The sequence below is a fragment of the Mytilus trossulus genome, chromosome 9 (genome assembly GCF_036588685.1).
Source record: "Mytilus trossulus isolate FHL-02 chromosome 9, PNRI_Mtr1.1.1.hap1, whole genome shotgun sequence".
Classification (NCBI taxonomy): Eukaryota; Metazoa; Mollusca; class Bivalvia; order Mytilida; family Mytilidae; genus Mytilus; species Mytilus trossulus.
Window position 1 is genome coordinate 67,525,674 of NC_086381.1, and position 20,551 is coordinate 67,546,224.

The 20,551-nt window shown below is 31.7% G+C and overlaps 2 protein-coding genes across 2 annotated transcripts; both read left to right on the top strand.

Moving 5' to 3' along the window:
- Nucleotides 1-4,102: 4,102 nt before the first annotated feature.
- Nucleotides 4,103-10,149, top strand: LOC134684886 (uncharacterized). The gene is made up of 5 exons (XM_063544197.1): nucleotides 4,103-4,792; nucleotides 5,875-5,980; nucleotides 6,579-6,725; nucleotides 7,267-7,587; nucleotides 9,857-10,149. The coding sequence occupies exons 1-5, from the start codon at nucleotides 4,121-4,123 to the stop codon at nucleotides 10,147-10,149; spliced, it is 1,539 nt and encodes a 512-aa protein (XP_063400267.1). The 5' UTR covers nucleotides 4,103-4,120.
- Nucleotides 10,150-14,216: 4,067 nt separating this feature from the next.
- On the top strand, nucleotides 14,217-20,187 carry LOC134684887 (uncharacterized). The gene is made up of 7 exons (XM_063544198.1): nucleotides 14,217-14,312; nucleotides 15,536-15,643; nucleotides 15,815-16,129; nucleotides 17,756-17,938; nucleotides 18,652-18,696; nucleotides 19,650-19,706; nucleotides 20,126-20,187. Exons 1-7 carry the CDS (start codon nucleotides 14,285-14,287, stop codon nucleotides 20,185-20,187), a joined length of 798 nt encoding a protein of 265 aa, XP_063400268.1. The 5' UTR covers nucleotides 14,217-14,284.
- Nucleotides 20,188-20,551: the final 364 nt, after the last annotated feature.

Consider the following 20,551-nt stretch of genomic DNA (forward strand, 5'->3'; position numbering starts at 1 on the left):
GGCCTATATCTGTATTCGACTGTAGTGATTTTTACTCGACCAGTCTAAATTGGTCTGACTTTTACTTGACATTACTCGATCCCAATCTGAACCATACTCGACTGTACTGAATCGTACTTGACCTTTATCTTTGCCGTTGAAAATAGTCTGAACTATTAGTCGACCAGTCTGAAACAGTCTTAACCCATTCTTGATTTGTACTCGACCTTTTTGTCCAGTCTAAACCATACTTAACCAAAGGTCTGAACAATACTCGACCAGTCTGAACCATACTAGACTAAAATAACCTCTACTTTTTTTAACTGTTAAAATAAATTTCTTTTTAACTGACATATATAACAACAGCCAACATAATTTGTAAATTGTTTAACCTTATATTAGAAATATATCTATTATTATATTTAGGATAAACAAATAATATATTATATATAAATCATATCAAAAAGGGATAAAATTAAATAAATAAATAAAATTGTTTTTCTGAGAAGTGGTGAAATATAAAGTATGCATGGGGCAAACTCATAAATAAGATCACACCTGGTCAGAGGTATTAAATTCTTAATAACATTTATTCAAAATTGCAACATCCTGTTTAACTTTAAAAACAAGGCCGTTCGAATATACAAGATAACGAATACACGAATTTCAGAAAATAAGGCTTTCTTTTTACCTACAGGTAAAACACACATGTACTGAGGCAATTAGACCATATCAAAGTGCTCAATGAATGTCATGTCTTTAATATGACAAACAATTACTTAAATCAACTGAAATAAATTTGTTACTGGTACTTTGGAACACATTTCTTTTTTTTTTTTTTAAGTTATCAAGGATAGCTTTAGAAATTCTATTATCATGATTATATTAAATTATTGGTTTAATAAATCAAAACAATTGAGGTCTAATTTTTTATTTAAATGTAATAATTTGTTTTATATTCTTTTTTATACAAATATTAATAATAAAAAAAACATTCAGTGCATTATTAACTTAAGTCAACTGACAACATAAATCTATACTAGGCTTAAGTTAATGGTGAAAATAGTCAAGTTACCATAAAATATTTCAGAATTATTCATAAAATTTTTAATAATATTGAACATATTACATGTATTAGTCACAATTATTTTTTTAGATTATTTGATCAGCTTGTTTTATTTGTATTTAAAGTTGTGTTGAAGTTATATAATATGATTTTGTGAAATTTTAATGTCAATACTACATTGAATAAATTTGTAATGTCAAGTTGTTGTTCAAATTTCATTTTTATTAAAAATATTTCCCAAGTTGATAAAATTCAGTTGATAAATACAAAGAGTAGGTCTAGGTTGGTTAAGACTTGGTCGAGTATGGTTCAGACTAGGTCGAGTATGGGTCAGACTAGGTCGAATACGGTTCAGACTAGGTCGAGTATTGTTCAGACTAGGTCTAGCATGGTTCAGACTAGTATAAAATGGTTAAGAACTGGTCAAGTACAAATTCAGACTGTTAAGTATGGTTCAGACTACAGTCGAGTATTATCAAGTAAATTTCTGACCAATTCAGACTGGTCGAGAAACAAATCAGTACAGTCTAGTACAGATATAGGCCATTTCAGACTTTTACTGGTTTGTAGTGATGTATGTAGAGACACCGTTTATATACTTGAACTCTATTTCTTTAACATTCAGTTTTTAGATATTTAACGTGCACAAATTTGTACACAATATCCATATTTCGACAATTTGGGACATGACCTTTACTTTTGACCTTATGACCTTTGTTAATGTCATTGGTCCACGATGTCCTTTTTTTTTAAACCATTGGGTCTCGGACCTGCAGGTCAAGATGATTCTTATTTTCTTAATTCAGAAACAGTTAACAGTGTTTATGCCCCTTACAGATATATCAAATCTCTTCGTTCATTTATAAAAAAAGTTGCGCTCTTATGTCCAAAACATTTTTCACTATATCCATGATATCTGTAAGGTCCACGATCGAGCTTTAAAACGCACTAAAAATCCTTTACAAAAGGTCTTGACCTTGTAACCTTTTTCAAGGTCATTTTCCCAATGAGATTGCTGCAGACGATCCAAGGGGTCTAGAACCTTTGGTTATATAGTTAAAGAAACATAAAACAAGAGTTATGCCCCTTACAGAAGAATCAAATCTCTTCGGTTAAAATATAACCAAAATGAGCATACATGACCCAAACATTTTCCTTTATTCCACATTTTTATAAATATTCAGGTTGCTGATATTATCCAATAAAAAGGTATTAAGTCAGTGTCAGCATACATATTTGATGAATTTTTCAAAGTCACATAAGTTTATGATCATTGGTGAAAATCCTAGATGTCTAAGACTTACGGTTTGTGGGTTTTGGTGCTCAACCGACTGCGGATAGTTTTCAAAGGGACATAACCCTATCAATGATTTGTTCAATCTTTTCGATCCAAATGTAACGAAAAACCAGGGTGTGGTTCTTAACAAATATCACCCTCCGCTTTTTTTCTTACTTTTACAGTTACAGTGTTTGAATGATAACAAGGTGTTTAGGTTTTGAAGTGATAACTCAGAATCGCCAATATTTTCGACTCACAGCGTGAGTTCTTGGTAAATATGTATGACACCGATACATAGTGTGAACCTAGAATATACTCATCATAGATCCCAGGAATGAATTTTATTTATACGCCAGACGCGCGTTTCGTCTAAAAAAGGCTCATCAGTGACGCTCGAATCCAATTAAAAAAAAAAGCCAAATAAAGTACGGAGTTGAAGAGCATTAAGATCCAAAATTCAAAAAAGTGTTGCCAAATATAGCTAAGGTTATTTATGCCTGAGGTAGAAATGCCTTAGTATTTCAAAAAAATTTCAAAATTGTGTAAACAGTAATTTATCAATATAACAATATCAATGATAATACATGTCAGCACAAAAAGTGCTGACTACTTGGCTTGTGATACCCTCGGAGAAAAAAAATCTCAACCAGCAGTGGCATCGAACCAGTGGTTGTAAATATACTCATCATAGATACCAAGACTAAATTTTGTAGTTACACTAGACGGGCGTTTCGTCTACAAAAGACTCATCAGTGACGCTCGAATCCATAATAGTTTTTAGAAAAAGCCAAATAAAGTACGAAGTTGAAGAGCATTGAAATCCAAAATTAATAAAATTGTTGCAAAATACAGCTAAGGTAATATATATGCCTGAGGTAGAACAGCCTTAGTATTTAAAAAAAAATCACAATTTTGTAAACAGTTAATTTATAAATATAACAATATCAATGATAATTCATGTCAGCACAAACAGTGTTGACTACTTGGCTTGTGATACCCTCAGGGAAATAAATCTCCACATTCAGTGGCAACGACCCAGTGGTTGTAAATAAACTCATCATATATACCAGGACTAAATTCAACATATACGCCAGACGCGTGTTTCGTCTACAAAAGACTCATAAGTGACGCTCGAATCTAAAACAGTTTAAAAAAAGCCAAATAAATACGAAGTTGTAGAGCATTGAAATCCAAATTTCCTAAAAGTGTTGCCAAATACAGCTAAGGTAATCTATGCTTGAGGTAGATAAGCCTTAGTATTTAAAAAAAATCAAAATTTTGTAAACAGTTAATTTAAAAATATATAAATATCAATGATAATTGATGTCAGCACAAAAAGTGCTGACTACTGGGCTAAAGTGACACGTCTTAAGGTAAAGGTTGCTAACTTCGGATCACGGATGCTCTTTTCCATTGTATGCTTCAACACTTTTCAAAGTCGATTTTTTTTCAAGTAAACTAATGTACTTCAAAGCCCAATTTACAAAAATTGCACCATACGATCTTTTGACGACAAGTCAAAATGTTAAGTTTGACCTTTGCAGTATTAATATTGAGATTTATAGCCGTAAAGTCCGAATGACAACTATACTCCTTAAATAAGCGATCACCGAAAAATTACACATATGTTTTGTATCTCTCTGTATTTAAAGTCGTTTAGAATTTAACATACATTTTACCTCAGCATAATTAAAGACATGAAACACATTTTGGGCGGGAAAAATAAGTGTTGTTCGCCATTCATGTATCATCATTTTCATATCATATTTCTTTCAGAGAAACACAAAAATAACATCATGTCTAGCATAAAAGAAAGACAGTTTTTTCTTCAGCTATTGAGTTTCGTAACTGGTCCAGCAATTGACGTAATGCAACATTATTTCGAAGTGAAAATACTGACCAATATTGAATTCGAAGATTTCCTTAATGATCCAAACAACATTCATCAATTATTTCACCAATGTTATCCAACAACACCTTGTTGTAAATGCATGACAGCATCCTTGGCTTCGACTAGAAAAAGAGGATGTTTACATCTACAACAATTCGATAAATTGTATGACAATTCTGGTTTACCTCAACCGAAACATGAGAATAAGATGGGATCTAAAATTCTTCAACATTGTATTTGCAAATTTTCCGCAAAAGGTTCAGTTACAGTTGACGAGCTCGATATCACGCTATTCTATGACGTTGTCCAACATTGTTGTCCATCAAAAATGAATTTTATGTGGCGCAAAAATATCAAGGACGTGAGAAATTTCCTCTCACATATCCCAAATGGTCAGGTTAACAATACAGATTTCGACGATAACTGGAAAACACTGACCAATGCAACTTTAGGTTTTGCACGAGAGATTGGAAATAAATGCAAGAAAATGTTTCAGGAGAAAATTTCAGAGATTAAAAATTCATCAATAGAGGTACTGAAAGAAAAGCTGAAAAAGTCAAATGAGGATCTAATCAAGGTAGTTTTATTTTTACATCTTATGTCTTCTAAGGACTTACATACAAATATACGTGATACTAGTAATTGCAATGATCGATTTATGTGTAAATATACATTTTTTAAAGGAGAAGATTAAAAACAGAAAAAAGACTTTTTTTCCTTCAAAAAAATAATTGTCCTAAGTATGCAAACCAAATTGAAAGGCTGTAGGCCCACTTTTAACGTTAATTATCTAGTTTCTGTATTAACTTTAAAAGTCAAGGAACAAACAGTAGGAATCAGTTCTAATCTCTATTGCAAACTGTCAGACTTATCTGTATCAGCAGCTTTCTTAAAAGCTCTGCCAAGGAACTATTACAGGGTAGAACTATAAGAATAAAACCCTGTAGTGATCTACAGTGCTTATTTGGTCAAGTCTAAAGTTGAGCATAATTAACACGTATAGATGTTGTTTGTTTGCCTTTGTCTTATTATGAAACATTTATGAACTCTTAATATTGGGTTTGACGCATTACAACAGTTTTTGTAATAGTAACACCGCGGGGTGCACTGTTTGACCTTTTGAATCTTTTATTGAGTCAAGCGTCACTTATGAGTCGTTTGTAGATGAGACGCGCGTCAGGCACAAATACAAAATTTCAGTCGTGGTATCACTGACGAGTTTATTTACATGTGAAGCAGAACGTTGTGACCCTTCCATGGCACCAATGTCCAACCCCGGTATAGTTATTACGGTCCTCATGATGTTTAGTTTTTTTTTATACAGATTTGTATGGTTGTTCGTTCTTGCTATTTTTTCTTTGCTATTTTTAAATTCATGTCCATGGTGTTGTCTGTTTTATTTGTTCTTATACTTGGTATCAAAATTCTCGTTCTTTTTAACGAAACTTTTTTTTTCATATTTGAGGACATTGTTTTGTGTAAGTGAAATTGTTACGCTTTTATTTCAACGATCGCGAATGGCGTTCGCGTTTGAAACTTTTGCACACATTGGAAGCATGTTCTTGTTCAACAGAATGCATAGTGGCAAATTGTCCTCAATTCAGACATATTTATATTTAAAACAGAAGCTGAGATAACTTTTAGTACCGGTTATTTCAGATGTTAGAGTCTCTAAATGGAATAAAACAAACTACAGTTGATGAATGCAAGAAAGCAGTAGAATTGATCAATAACAAGCAAGATGAAAACTTCAAGGAACTGCTCGGTAACATAATATATATTTACTTAAAAATTTCTACATTTGTACTAGTATGCAACTTGTGCATGACAGGCTACATATATACCGATCCATTTCTATCGTTCAGATATTTTCAATAATTTATGTACGCGTTGAAGGAAATATTCGATTGAAATTAATTTAGGAGATTTGAACACGGTTCACTATTGTTGCATTGATAAATGTTTTCTGAACCCATGTATTTAAGAAAAATACTGCAATTAATTCTACTCAGACATTTTCAAGACAATAATTCGGATATTGAAATATCCCCATGCCGATGAAATACCAAAATGAAGATAAATGTAGGTCAATTTTTTATTTAACATAATCACTTCATAGCGTACCATGTGTCTTAGTATAAAAGGGAAACACAATCTTTGTCCCGCACTAATTGATATTATTTTTACTTTTCATCATGATTCAGCAAATCTATAAGCTTAGTATTCTTAAAGTTCTTAAATATTGATAACAGTTTGTTGAACATTTAAATGTATATCAACAGGAAAAGCTGTGTTTGTCTTTACAGAATATATCTGGCATTTAAGCAATGTATTTCAAATAACTCGTTTCAAAATTATTACAGAGAAATCCGACGAAATATCAAAGGACACAAAAGAAAGTACAAATGAGATGCGTAAATTGAATCATAAAGTGGATAACCTGGAGTCAATTATAAGAATTGCAATAGAAAAAGCTCTTGAAAAAACAAATGGACAAACTTTGACTGATGGTAATCAAATTTTATGTCTTAGTTATATAAAATCATATATATATATATATATATTGCTCCTATCCAAACAATAAGAAGTAGGTAAATAATTTCAACCAAGTTTGATGCCCTTGGCATATTTTTCTTGCATTCTTTATAAATTATATGTTGTCCTAGAATTTTACCATCATACTGAAGGACCGATGGGAATGCATTTAAATGGGTATGGTTTATCAATAAAAACTCAACTTTCCTTTTCAAATATTATATTATATGAAAGCTTCTTTGAGTACAGACTTTTCTAAAAGCATACAGTGTCAAGTAGTATTACACTAAAAGATTTCACAGATTTGTTTTTCAATAGCAAACCGAAAACGATACGGTTTCTGAATGTTTAAGACGATCAAACACTACCTTTAAGATTGTTTCGCCTAAGGTTTATCTACTTACTTTTCAGTATAACTATTTCGTAGGTTCGTGGGCAGTCTAATGAGATGATCATAAAACAATATGTTTTCGATATCTTATGCCAATTTAGTTTTCATGATTTTTTGTATTGTAGATAACAGGGAAATCACAGTTACAACAAATGTAGACTCTTCCAGTTGGGACGAGGAGAATACCATTAAAAAATTATCGAATATAGTTAAATCTGAAAGTGACAAAAAGAGTGGTGATGCTGGAACGTTTCAGATAAAAAATGTTGAACATAAATGTATCCAGCTGGACCTTGTTGCTTCCCCAGATGTTTTCAAAACCCCAACAAATCTACGTAAAGCTGTTAAATCCCTCGTTCATCAGCTAGTAGAAGCTGGAGAAATTAACACTAAAATCTCTGGCAAACTGGCAATAAATCTTGCAGTGAAAACTCCACTAACAAGAGGTAACTGTCGTTCTATTTCACGCAATTCAACAGTCTATTGCATTAGCGTAGTGTCCACAAATAACAAATAAAAAATAATTTTTTTTCAAAGAAGTGACAACAAGGTTAAGGTAAAACTGTGTAAATCCTAAAGATAAATCAATGCAATTCAAATATTTTTATTTACAACGTTTAAAAGTACATATCACCTAAGTCTTTTTAAATAATAATCACACGATACTTGAATTTTGTCTTTATTTCTGAGGTCTCAATAGTTCAGGCATTTAGGAAACCCGACACAATCATAAACTGACTCAGTTGGATAGATTCCAGAAGATTGGCGAAAGATACCAAAGTGATATTCAAACTCATAGATCTAAAATAGACTGACAACGCAAAGGCTAAAAAAGAAAAAGACAAATATAATTATATCAAATGGGCTTTGCTCATTGTTGAAAGCCGTACGTCGAACAGTAGTTTTTAATTCCTCTCATGTGGAGATGTGGAGAGTTAACTCACTGGCAGTAAAACCACCTCCTCTTTCTTTTTTTTTTTATAAAAAATAGTATACAAAACACAACATTTAAAATTAAAGGCTTAACAACACACACGAATCACACAAAAAAATGTTGGTGTTTGAGCAGCCCTTTACGTAGAACGATAATTTACTTTAATGAGCTGTTGCTTATATATGTCATATCCCCCTACCAAGACAATAATAAAATGAATATTTGCGCATTAAACTTTCCAACTTATTTCTTTTTGAGTTTTACCATAAATTAAAATAATAACGTAAAAACCCCGAACTCTGAGGAAAATTGTAAACTGAAAGTCCCTAAGCAAATGGCAACAACAAAGCTTAAACACATTAAACGGATTGAAAACAACTGTCATATTTCTGATTTGGTACAGGCATTTTCTCATGTGAAAATGTATGAATTAAACCTGTTTCTATAGCTCTCACTTGTATGACAGTCGCATACAATTCCTATATATATTGACAACGAAATGTTAGTCATGTTTGGTATAATGTTATTTATTAAATAGATAAAATTTAGCGTTGAGCTAGCTTTATGTAACTGTGTGTACTTGTTACTCGTTAGTATCGTTCTCGTTTCAATTGATTTTTACCGTTTGTCTGCGAGAGTTTATCAATAAAGGCAACAGTAGTATACCGTGTTCAAAACTCGTAAATCTATGGACAAAAACCAAAATCGGGGTAACAAACTAAAACTGAGGAAAACGCATTAAATATAAGAGAAGAACAACGACACAACATTAAAATGTAACACACACAGAAAGGCACTACGCATTAGACAAAATCCGATGGGAGTCAACTTTGTTAATTATTTCAAATAATTTATTTGCTTTTCAACAATGTCCTAATCAATGGTGCTTCAATCTAGTGTTGTGTCGTTGGGTTATTACTTCTCTATGCAATGTTATGTTTTCTTCTACGGTTGTCAAATAGCATTCCAATTCCTTTAAAATTATTTTTTCATCAAAGACCTTTAAAATCTTACAATACAACAAGACCTAGGAAGTTGTATAAGAATGTTTTGTAATTATTCTTTTTAAGCGTTTAGTCTTAAATTAAAAATTAGACATTAGCAATCACTCTCTTTATATTTCATTCATTTTTAAATTTGGCAGTTGAACATGTAACATTTTTTTTTTTATCCAAACGTATTAACTTATCTCACCGGACTATAAATATGCACTTACTTTGGCAATTCATATCAATGTAGATAAGTTCTGAATAATTAAATAATTTTACATATTAAGTTAAACATTATTACCTTTCTTAACGTTACGACCAATTAGTACTTATAAAAAGTAATTTCGAGCAAAATCCTTCATAACAATCGGAGTATAAACCTCAAGCCAAATCCGTGCTTTTCTCTCTTTTTAATTTGATCAAACATTGACTTTACATACGTGAATCTATTTTTATAATTATTATGTATGTCAACTACATGTAGCATACGTTAAACATTCATCAACTTTTTATTATTGAGTAGGATCATTTTACCAATTCTGTTTTTTTTTTAAATATCTCGGTCCTTAATAAAAACATGAACAAAAAAAAATATTGAGTTATTGATATTTGACCGATATAGCTAAACATGCTAAAGTAATACTTTCATAAGAAATAAAACTAAAGAATGAACATTTTCAAGCGTTTACACTTAAAGCATAGGTTTTTTTCATTACACAGTGACGTCACTGAATTATTTAAGAGGTTTCGTAGACAGTTTTTATTCTGTAAATTGTATTGTACACTTCACAGATGAGATAGATGTCGTTCATGCAGTCTTTGACAAAAGTGAGACATTTGAAGAAGAAGCTACAGGAGAGGGAATTGACGTTAAACCAGTCTTATATAAGGGCTTCCCATTGGTCGAAGCATTGAAAACTGACCCTGATCACTTTGACAAATCCGGTTGTGAGTATTTAAATATGTGCAAAAGATGCGACATTTGTATGGCCAAGTTCATAACAACACTAAATACTACAGTGGCAATTACTCAAACTTATTGGTTTCAGTGCAATTGCATATTGAATGATATTAACATTACTTGAAAATGTATAATTAATTCAACCAGTCTTTTGTTCGAATCAATCTTTTAGAAATTTTTGTTTGTTAACAAAAGCGCATTAAAGATAGCGATATCAGGCTCATGATTTGGTACGCCATCGCTCCCGATAAAAAAAACAATTGGAAGGTTCAATCAAATACTAAGTCGAAAAGAATTGAAACGTAAAGAATTCCGATAAGTTGCGCTAAATACGTCCATGACAAACTTAGCTTTTTATCAACAGTATTTTTTTATACAAAAACTGATTATATTAATTAGATTTCATGTCAATACATGTTTCTGAATACTGGGCTTGCAATATTCCGTGACACTAAACATCCTCAAGCAATGACAAAGACCTAGTGGTTACAAAATATTCATCAAGGATACATATATCAGTCTAATAATTTTGTACGCGATATGCGCGTTTTGTCTATAGAAGACTAATAAGCGGCGCTCGAATAAAAAGAATAAATTAAAATACGAAGCTAATGAGCAGTGTTCATAAACTCATTATAAATACCAGGATTGCAATTTTCTATTTACTCGCGACACGTCTACAAAAGACTCATCAGAGGCGCTGAAATCCAAAAAAAGTAAAAAAAAAAAAAGAAAAAAAAGCAACCAACAAATAAAGTTGAAGAGCATTGAAGACTACAAATTCCTAAGTTTTTCCAAATGCAGCTGTCATCGATTCCTCAGGTAGAAAAGCCTTTGTAAATCAAATATTTGTCAAGTTGTGTAAACAGTTAATTTTAAATTATGACCATATTAATGGTAATTCGTGTCAACACAGAAGTTCTGACAACTGGGCAGGTGATACACTCGGGAATACAAACTCAACCAGCAGTAGCATCGATGCAGAGGTTGTTAGTACACTCATCATAGATAACAGGATTTAATTTTTTTTATGTACCAGACGCGCGTTTCATCGGTGACGCTCAAATCCGGAAGTTCGAACTTGAAGAGCATTGATGACCAAAAATTCTCAGGTAAACTCTTCCTGAGGTAAAAAAAAAGGCTCAGTATCTCAAATATTCAAAGTTTTTTTAAACAATTAGTTTATAATTGTGACCATCTAAATGATAATCAAAACATACTCCGAAAAGTTATTCCAAATATGGCCTGACAAAAAACCTAAATGTATATGGTATCGTTTAAGACCTTCGAAAAATGAATAGTCCTCCGTTTTTGTGGCAGTTCCTGTTCTTTTATCCTCGCTTGAACACAGGGATTCGCTAATTTAGTTAAATTAAGTAATAAATTGTTGTATTGTGGTATTGTTGTTCAAATTGTCAAAGATGGGCGAAAGATACCAGAGGGACAGGACAGTAAAACTGATAGAGCAAAAATAAACTGACAACGTCATGGCTAAAAATGAGAAAAGGCAAACAGACAAATAATAGTACACATGAAACAACACAGAAGACTACGCAACACGAACCCCACCAAAACTGTGGGTGATATATGGTGCTCTGGAAGGGTAAGCAGATCCAGTTTCACATGTGGCACAATCGTGTTGCCTATGTTATTACAGATAAAGAAAGGCAACAGTAGTATACAGCTGTTCGAAATTAAGAAATCGATTGAGAAAAAACAATAATCCGGGTTCCAAACTAAAGCTGAGCGGAAACGCATCAAATATAAGAGGAGAACTACGACACAACAGAAACACTACATTAAATTGTAGCACACACAGAAACGAACTATGATATAACAATGGCCATTTTGCTGACTTAGTACAGGACATTTTAAGACAAAAATATTGGGTTGAACCTCGTTTTGTGGCATGCAAAACCTTCCGCTTTTATGGCAATGTTAAATATAACATCAACATGACAACATTACATGACAGGAGTACAATACAAACAAATGGGAGAACATATTGGACAGAGAAACACACAAATAATTGCGAAGAAAAGGTATCATGTTTAAAATTTAATACGTCAAGCGTGCGTTTCGTTCACACAAGACTAAACAGGGACGCTCAGATGAAAAAAGTTCGAAAGCCAAAAGAGCATGCACTGAGGACGAAAAGTTTCAAAAATTGTGACCAAAACGGCAGAGCCGGTAATTAGTCTAATTTGGTAGGTTACATTCATAAAAGGAAAGGGGATTGTAGTTACGATCTATGAAACGTTTATTCCAATCTACGGCACATTCAGCGAGACGACATGCATGTAATTTCTGTGAACAGTACGATATTTTGCATTATCGATGCTCCAATTTATGTTTCTCACCAATGTTAACTTCGACGCCCTTAATATAACTGCATTTGATTTTTACAAGGTAACAGTCTGATAAAATCCTAAACACATATGACTGTAACAGTTTCTGATTTTCCTCGCTTCTGTGAGATCTACACATTTTCAAAAACATTAATATTTCCAAGGGGAATTACTCTTTGAAAAATAGTTGAAAGGCACTCTTTTTCGAATGCGACCCTATGGTATAAGTTTTATAAAATGCTTTGCAAGAAGTGTACACTTGCGATAGTTTATAGTCTGGAGGAATAGACAGACAGAAGATAGACATGCGTTATTTCAGCATGTCGCATCGGGGACAAAATATGAATATTTATTTAACAGAAAAATTACGCTTTAAGAGAAGTATTCTAACATTAAGACCCCCATAGTAACAAAAAAAAAAACCCGGATCAAATACTGATTATTACACCGAGAAAGTATGGCAATATAAAAGTATAAAATTAAAAGAAGCAGGTTAGTTTGTAACAACCTTATTACACATTCATAAAAAGAGAGAGTTATTTATGATTACATTATTTTATTAACGAAAACAATATTTATCAGTAATGGACTTTTGATATTACGTTTTATATGGACTGTCAATTCAGATTGAATTGACCGAGGACGATGTCAAAACAATAAACTTCAAAATAGAAGCAAGACTTCGGATACGTAAAGTAACCTTTGAAACACGTGATTGTAATATCCAACGGAAACACGAGAATGCTACACCAAATGTAATATTGCAATTGATATGTCTCTCGTTATAAGCAATATTGATACATCAAATTAATGTTTTGATAACATTAGTGATAACACAAAATACATTTGATAAAGACGAAAACAAATAAAGATTTAAAAAGAAGATTGAATCCCCGGAAAATGGATTATTCGATAAGATTTGACTGTTATGAAGTGTCAGAAATAAGTAATTCAGATTTGTATTGGTATCTTAATCTTTGTGTATTTCGAAATAAAAGAGTACATACTCAATAATTTCTAAATTTTGCTTAAATATGAGATCATCTGTACCAACTAATAGATGCTCACTCAATATAGTTTATCTTTTCAATTTCAAAAATAACATATCATTAACTTCATTGTGAAATGGGCACTCGAAAAACATAAGTTAGAACAATCATCAACAGGATGGTCGCAGCTGCATGCATAATTGGGTATTACGAATGTTTTATGTGACGATAATAATGTTTACTGAGGATTCATTAATATTCGTTGAATACCAATTTTTGTGGATTTCGTGGGTACAGGAGAACCACGAATTCAAATGTTCAACGAATAACAAATTTTCTAAAGGACTGAGTGTAGATTTTACCAAAACCACGAAATTAAATATATTACGAATATGTAAGTTTTTCTCCAAACACGAAAATTGGTTACAACAAAAATAAATGAATATACAGCATACAGAATTGGGTTTTACGAATGGTTTATGTGATGATAATAATGTTTATCATCACAAATATATGATTATATACAACTACTGACTTTTGGTGAGGTAAATACGTGGTGTTACTGATGTTTAAAAAACTGACATGCACTAAGCCCAACGGCCAAGTTTTTCAAAAGATCAATTAAACTATATATTTACTGAAACAAAAGACAGTAATTGTTATTTTTCATATTCCGAGAGACATGTATGTAATACCCAAAATCAAACCTTTTAACCAAAATAATGCACCCAATACAACGCAAAGTTTTGCGCGGTGAATATACTATTTCCGCAGGTGAATATGCCTATTTATTCAAATTCTCATTTATACAGAAAAAAAGATACTAAGACTTTATCAATATTGCATAACTATTATCATCTTTATTGTAGTAAAGTCAGAAGTAGAAAATATAGTCGACTGCACTTTGATTAAAAAGGTTAAAATGGAGATAACAGATGATGGAAAATACGGTATGTTCTTAAATATATCTATAATACAAAAGAAGCTGTAAAGAGATAACAGATACATATAATCTCAATGTCATACACACAATCTACTGTGAACGTACTTTTATTCGTGGGGTACCAATTTTCGTGGTTTTCGTGGATGACTTTATCCACGAATTTTAGTGTCCAACGAAACAAACAACCATTGTTGAAATCAAGACATGGACAGATCCCCATCGGTAGGTTTTACTTCTGATATGATCTAGAAAATATATTGAATATCGCCAAATCTGAGAATTTTTTAATAGCTGTCACAGATCTACAACCGCATGCAGGATTATACCCATTTAATCTTTAATTACCTTAACTGTACAATTTTTGATCTTTTAGTTCTCATAAAAAATATTTTTGATCGATGAAAGTCAGATTTCTGTATTGATATGTTAGTATGATAAGGTGTTCATTTTATATCCTCATAGTTCTCGTAAATATGGGAAATAATAATTTCATGCTGGGCTTGATTTTGATAAGAATTATTTGACAATTCAAGATACGTTCATAGCATTTGTTTATGTTACTGTTTTCTTTAGGTGACATGTTTATGGCCTTATAAACACCTTTGATGGTCTGTAATCTGTTGATCACTTTATCATGTGTTAATTAGTGTTATCACTACGATTTACACAGGTTAATGTTTACTTTGCAATTTCCTTCAATCCAGACTTTTTGTAACCTTCCTTTCTAAAGGCGCTAGATAACTAAAATGCACGAACATGTAAACATTGCGCACACCACGAACATTGGTATCCACAAATTTAAGTACTTTCACAGTATTTAATATTTACTGTATGTTTGTTCCTGAAAGATTGCTTTTGAATTAGATAGCTTTGATATACAAAGGACTAAATACATATAAAGCAAAATTATCATTTATGTTCTACATACACCAAACTAATATTGACTAACAAATTGTGATGCTACGATATGTATAAACTATATTTTAAGGTTGCAAGCTAAATTTGCTGAAAAAAAGATTAGAAAAATCATTGAGTAAAAAGTTAGCCATAAGTCGGGTTTTCTTTTTACATAGGTGCTATTGACTATTCCATTCGTTATGTCTAAAACATATTTTTATTCTTATTTTGACGAAAGACTGATTGGTATGCGGCAAATTTTGTAATGTTTCTGTAAAGTTTTAGAAATAAGTTATCATTAAAGGATACATGCCTTATCTTTTGTTTTTTCAGAAGAGATTTTTATAGCTGTTGACAATTTGAAATGCTTGTTAAAACTAACAGGACTACCAAATGATCTATTGCACACTGCACCTGGAGAGAAATCATCTGATGTTAAAGGTATCAAGATATAACTTATATTAATACAAGTATTACGAATATGCATATCAACATGCTTTTTTGTCTTTTTTATTCTTAAAAAAGGGTTTAAGTGCATTAGTTATCAAAGGTACCAGGATTACAATTTAGGACGCCAGACGTGATATTTCTAATTCCAGATTTATTTTTCAGGGAACCAGTTACTTTACGTCGAATGGACCATGGAATGTCCATTGACATGGAATGTGGCATTGATTTCCTCAAGTATAAATGACAACTTATATTCTTTTGATGACGAATTCTCCGTTGACTACGTGTATTCTGAGACCAGCAGTAAATTGATAATACATACAACAGTTCAAAGATGTGTTTTTAGATCCTACTCAACACTGGAAGTGGCTGTGAAAAATCTTATTGGCAAAATTATAAATATATCCAGCATAAAATCTACTGAGCCAGAGGAATTGTCTGCTTCGGTTCTAATAATGACCAGACCAGAAGATGAAGGTAAACACTATCAATGGGTTACTCTTGAAGAGAGGAGCATCAGTTACATTCAGTGTTGTGTCGTTATTCTCCTCTTATATTTAATGCGTTTCCCTCGGTTTTAGTTTGTTACCACGATTTGGTTTTTGTCCATGGAGTTATGAGTTTTGAACAGCGGTATACTACTGTTGCCTTTATTTATTAAACAAGTAAAATTCAGAATTATTTATGCAAGTTATGTCTGAGAATGCTGAAAGTCTTAGCACCGCATAAACAGCAATTCTCCCGAAACACAAATTACCATCCTGATTTATATGCATTTAATGGTTACTCTTGCAGGTCAAAAATGGTTTGATAATACTTTACAAAAAAATTAGATTATACTACATGTATTCATAAGAGGACAATCATATTTTATAATCAAAATAAAGAGAAACAATACCATGGACAAAAATAAATAAGGATGACAAAACAAACAACGGTAACAACACATCACAAAGAAAACTAAAAACTTGAACCTATAATTATTTATCACATAAACAAGTTATTGCTGAACATGTTTTTAATAGTTTTTTTATACATTACTAGTATGTACAATGTACATGATTCAAAAGTTCTTCAGAATATATATTCTGAGTAATGATTATGATTTTCTTTTAGATTACCTATATGAATGGAAAAAAAATATAAATTGATAAAGAAATGACCAAGGCTTAATTTGGACCATAATCTAGTTTAGTTTGAGTTGTTAAATCATTATCTACGAAAGGATAATCATTAGACCAGGTTGACAAATTGGAAAATAAACTGTAACATAATATGTGTAGAAAGAAGGTTAAATCTGTGTGTAACAGATATATTTATTGGTTGAATTGTAATTGAGCTTTTGTCAATTGGTCAATTCAATTTTAATATAATACAAATCAAGGACGAGAGCGAAAACAAACATAAACCCAGTGGTGGATAACACAGAATAAACAAAACTGACACCGAATGATAAAACATCATATAACAGACACAGGACAACATAAGTTATTTATGTTTTAATCTTAGGCATATAGCATACGTCTATGTTAACAATGTTAATCTCAAACAACTTGATTCTAATTCAACTAATTTTGTCACTTTAGTAGTTTGTATGTTTCTAGAAGACTCTAGTATGATTCTGTAAGCCTTTGTTGTTGTGTTTTCGGCATGTCTATATTCTGAACATTAGAAAGCTCCTTTAAATTAGAATACATAATCCTATAAGGTCCTTTGTTGCAATATGTTATAGAAGAATCCATATAGGTTGAAGTAAATAAATGATTTACTTTAGTTATCTCTGAGTTTGTGTTAAAATTAGCAACAGTATGGGTGCTCCCGTTTGTGGTGCTTAGTCTTTAGAATTTTATGCTACGTTTTATACATGTTTTTTTTTTTTTTTTATCGTATTTGGTTCTTTGCCAAGATGGGGCATTTGTGCAAATGAGAAAACTTCACAAGAGTACAAATGGCACAGATATTAAAAACAAAAGGTCATCATACGGCCTACAACAATGAGTAGAGCCCATACCCCATAGTCAGCTATTAATGGTTCGTTTCCAAATTATAAGTTAGATATCTTTCGCCTCTTTTATAATTTTTGATTTTCCTCATATTCAACAGAATCCTTTCAAGCCAAATTCAACAAAGAGTGGAAAACAGACAAATCAATATCTGGATTGAAAGACAATATTGTGACATGTGACCATTGCACACAGAGTTTCAGCTGCAAAAACTGCACGTCAAAGATAAACCACATCAGGAGACAAGACAAAGCTCTTAAGATGAAGGATCAAACAATACAAAGTGAGTATGTGTTCGTAACTGTCGCATTGTTTATTTCAGAGCATAAATACAACAAAAAGAAGATAAAAAGATATTTTTGAACATTATAAATCAAACGAAATTGAGAAACCAACATTAATATTGAGATAGACAAAAACAAAACAATTCTATAAAACTCAAAACTGATCAACTCAACTAGATATTGCAAATAATCTAACATTCTCTGGAAGGGTAAACAACATTCGCAATGGATTATTTCACATTTGTGGAAAACATGACGGGTTGTGATCAAAAACCGTTGTCAATATAAAGGAATTAAATGCGACTGTCAAACAAATGAGATGTTTAGCCAGCTATAAAACCAGGTTTTATTCACCATTTTCTCAATTAAGAAATACCTGTATCAAGTTAGGAAATTGACAATTGCTGTCAATTCGTTAGACAATATTCGATGTGTTTGAGCTATTGATTTTCCCGGTTGCCAAGGGACTTTTCGTTTAAAATTTACCTCGGTGTTCGGTTGTTTTGCTACTTTAATTTCTACTACAATTTAAACATATTAGTAGTGAAAATCCGCAAAACCAAAACCAATTCATAACGGTATCAGTAAAGTTACCGAAACAGTGATATGATTTAAACGATTTGTCAGTTAGTTCGTAGTGTTTTAAAATCATATTCAATTTGATAATTAAACAATGTATGAGTAAAACACTTTCATTTTCTTCTAACACAAGGGTTAGAAAAGGCATTAACAAAGAGAGAGAAAGAAGCGATTGAAGGTATGATTGTCGTTTTAAGTTTTAAGTGTCCACTTCTGCCTTACGAATATTATATAAAAACATTGTGGTTCCGATAACTAGGAGTTTACAAAAACCAACAAAGCACGCATACTTTTAAAACAAAACATTGTATACAACAAGTTTTTTTAAAACTATAAATGAAACAGAATCAATTTCCGAAAAAATTAAAGCCTGACAAAACCACATTCATGTAAATTGACTAGCCGATTACTTATATTAAATCAAGTTTCAGGAACTGTGTCCTTTGACTAAAATTTGCTCTGCTTGCAGTCTTAAGATTTCAAAGACGAATTTGATCTTTTTAGTTAGTTAATTTGCCTATTCATCCTATTTTTACCTACTTGTATTCTTGAATATAACGATGGTGGATGATACAGATATGGCATGACACACTTACTCCTTCGACACATATAGTAAATGTAGTATTGCTCGTTTTGTGGTTCAAAACCAAGGCTCCGTGTTGAAGGCCGTACTTTAACCTATAATGGTTTAATTTTTAAATTGTTATTTGGATGGAGAGTTGTCTCATTGGCACTCACACCACATCTTCCTATATGAATAGAATCCATTAGTTTATCTTTTCACTTCGATTTATATTATGAAAATTGATCTATGAGACTATCGTAACGGTTTACCTCTTATTTCCATTGACAAGTATATATAAAAGTTAAAAAAGAATATTTCAATGTAATAAATAACTTTTTACGTCATATGGTTATATTATCTTCACGATATCGCTTATCATAATTGTTCATACATTTTTCTAGTTTCGGAAATTTCTTTTATCTATGTCAACACGTAACATGATACAATAAGAACGCGTTTTTAATATAGTTATGTTTTTTTATTATCAGTGATCTTATATAGTTTTATTCCTAGTATTTTATTTTCTGCTTGTATTGTTCAACCATATCATGGATATGTTCTTGTAGAGGACGAATCTGACTACGACTCTTACTATTCTACCGAAAAGAACACAATCAACGAAGGTAAGTACACAAATCACATCATCAACGTTCTAATTTATAGAATGAAGGGAAGATACAGTATTTATCTTTTTGACGAGTTTTAAGCGAGTTTGATGTATAATTTCTGAGGTTTTTTTTAATGTGAAGGTAACTCCTCAAACAGTTTTGATTAGTATCGTTAGTGATGCATCTATTTCCTTCAGCATATGTGTAATAAGTCTCGAACTGAAATAAAAAAATAAACAAGCAGTGAAAAGTAAGATTTTATAAGGAGACACATTTTTCCTGAATAACCTGTGTTTGGAGTGTTTTTTAAACAAAAGTATACCGCATATAAAATTGAAAGAAAGTGGAAAAAGGGCCGATAGTCATATGAAACAGACACCACTATAACTTGCCAGAATCCCTTTTTTTTCAACAATGAATATTTCACAACAAAGGTTATCTTGGAGGCCTTGCAATTGATATTGCACTGCAAACTGACCATTATACAACCCAGTAGTAAAAAATTAAAAACAATACAGCAAACAATTGAAAGACAACGAGATGATCTCAGATGCTCCGGAATTGTAAGCAGATCTTGCCCGACATGTGGCACCCTTCGTGTTGTTATGCAACTTCACACCAGGTGATAAATCTGCAGGTATAAATGCTAATTGTTATAATTTGCTACGTGTCGTTGTGTTTAGTGGACTTTTTGAAAAATGTTTTTATTTTTCAACTTAGAACCCAGTGACTATACAGAAAATTCATTAACAACAAGAGAAATTGAAATGTCAGAAGGTAAAAAAACAATTTTACGAATTTTAAAATTTTACTGTTTTTAAACAACAAGTATAAAACAGTCTTAATACTTTGAGATCAGA

Bases quoted from the DNA above. Each gene is read 5' to 3' on its own strand.
- LOC134684886 (XM_063544197.1), top strand. From the start codon at position 4,121: ATGTCTAGCATAAAAGAAAGACAGTTTTTTCTTCAGCTATTGAGTTTC. The intron at 6,726-7,266 runs GTAATCAAATTT...TTTGTATTGTAG, and splicing joins TGGACAAACTTTGACTGATG to ATAACAGGGAAATCACAGTT. The intron at 7,588-9,856 runs GTAACTGTCGTT...TACACTTCACAG, and splicing joins GAAAACTCCACTAACAAGAG to ATGAGATAGATGTCGTTCAT.
- LOC134684887 (XM_063544198.1), top strand. From the start codon at position 14,285: ATGGAGATAACAGATGATGGAAAATACG. The intron at 14,313-15,535 runs GTATGTTCTTAA...TTGTTTTTTCAG, and splicing joins AACAGATGATGGAAAATACG to AAGAGATTTTTATAGCTGTT. The intron at 17,939-18,651 runs GTGAGTATGTGT...TTCTAACACAAG, and splicing joins GAAGGATCAAACAATACAAA to GGTTAGAAAAGGCATTAACA.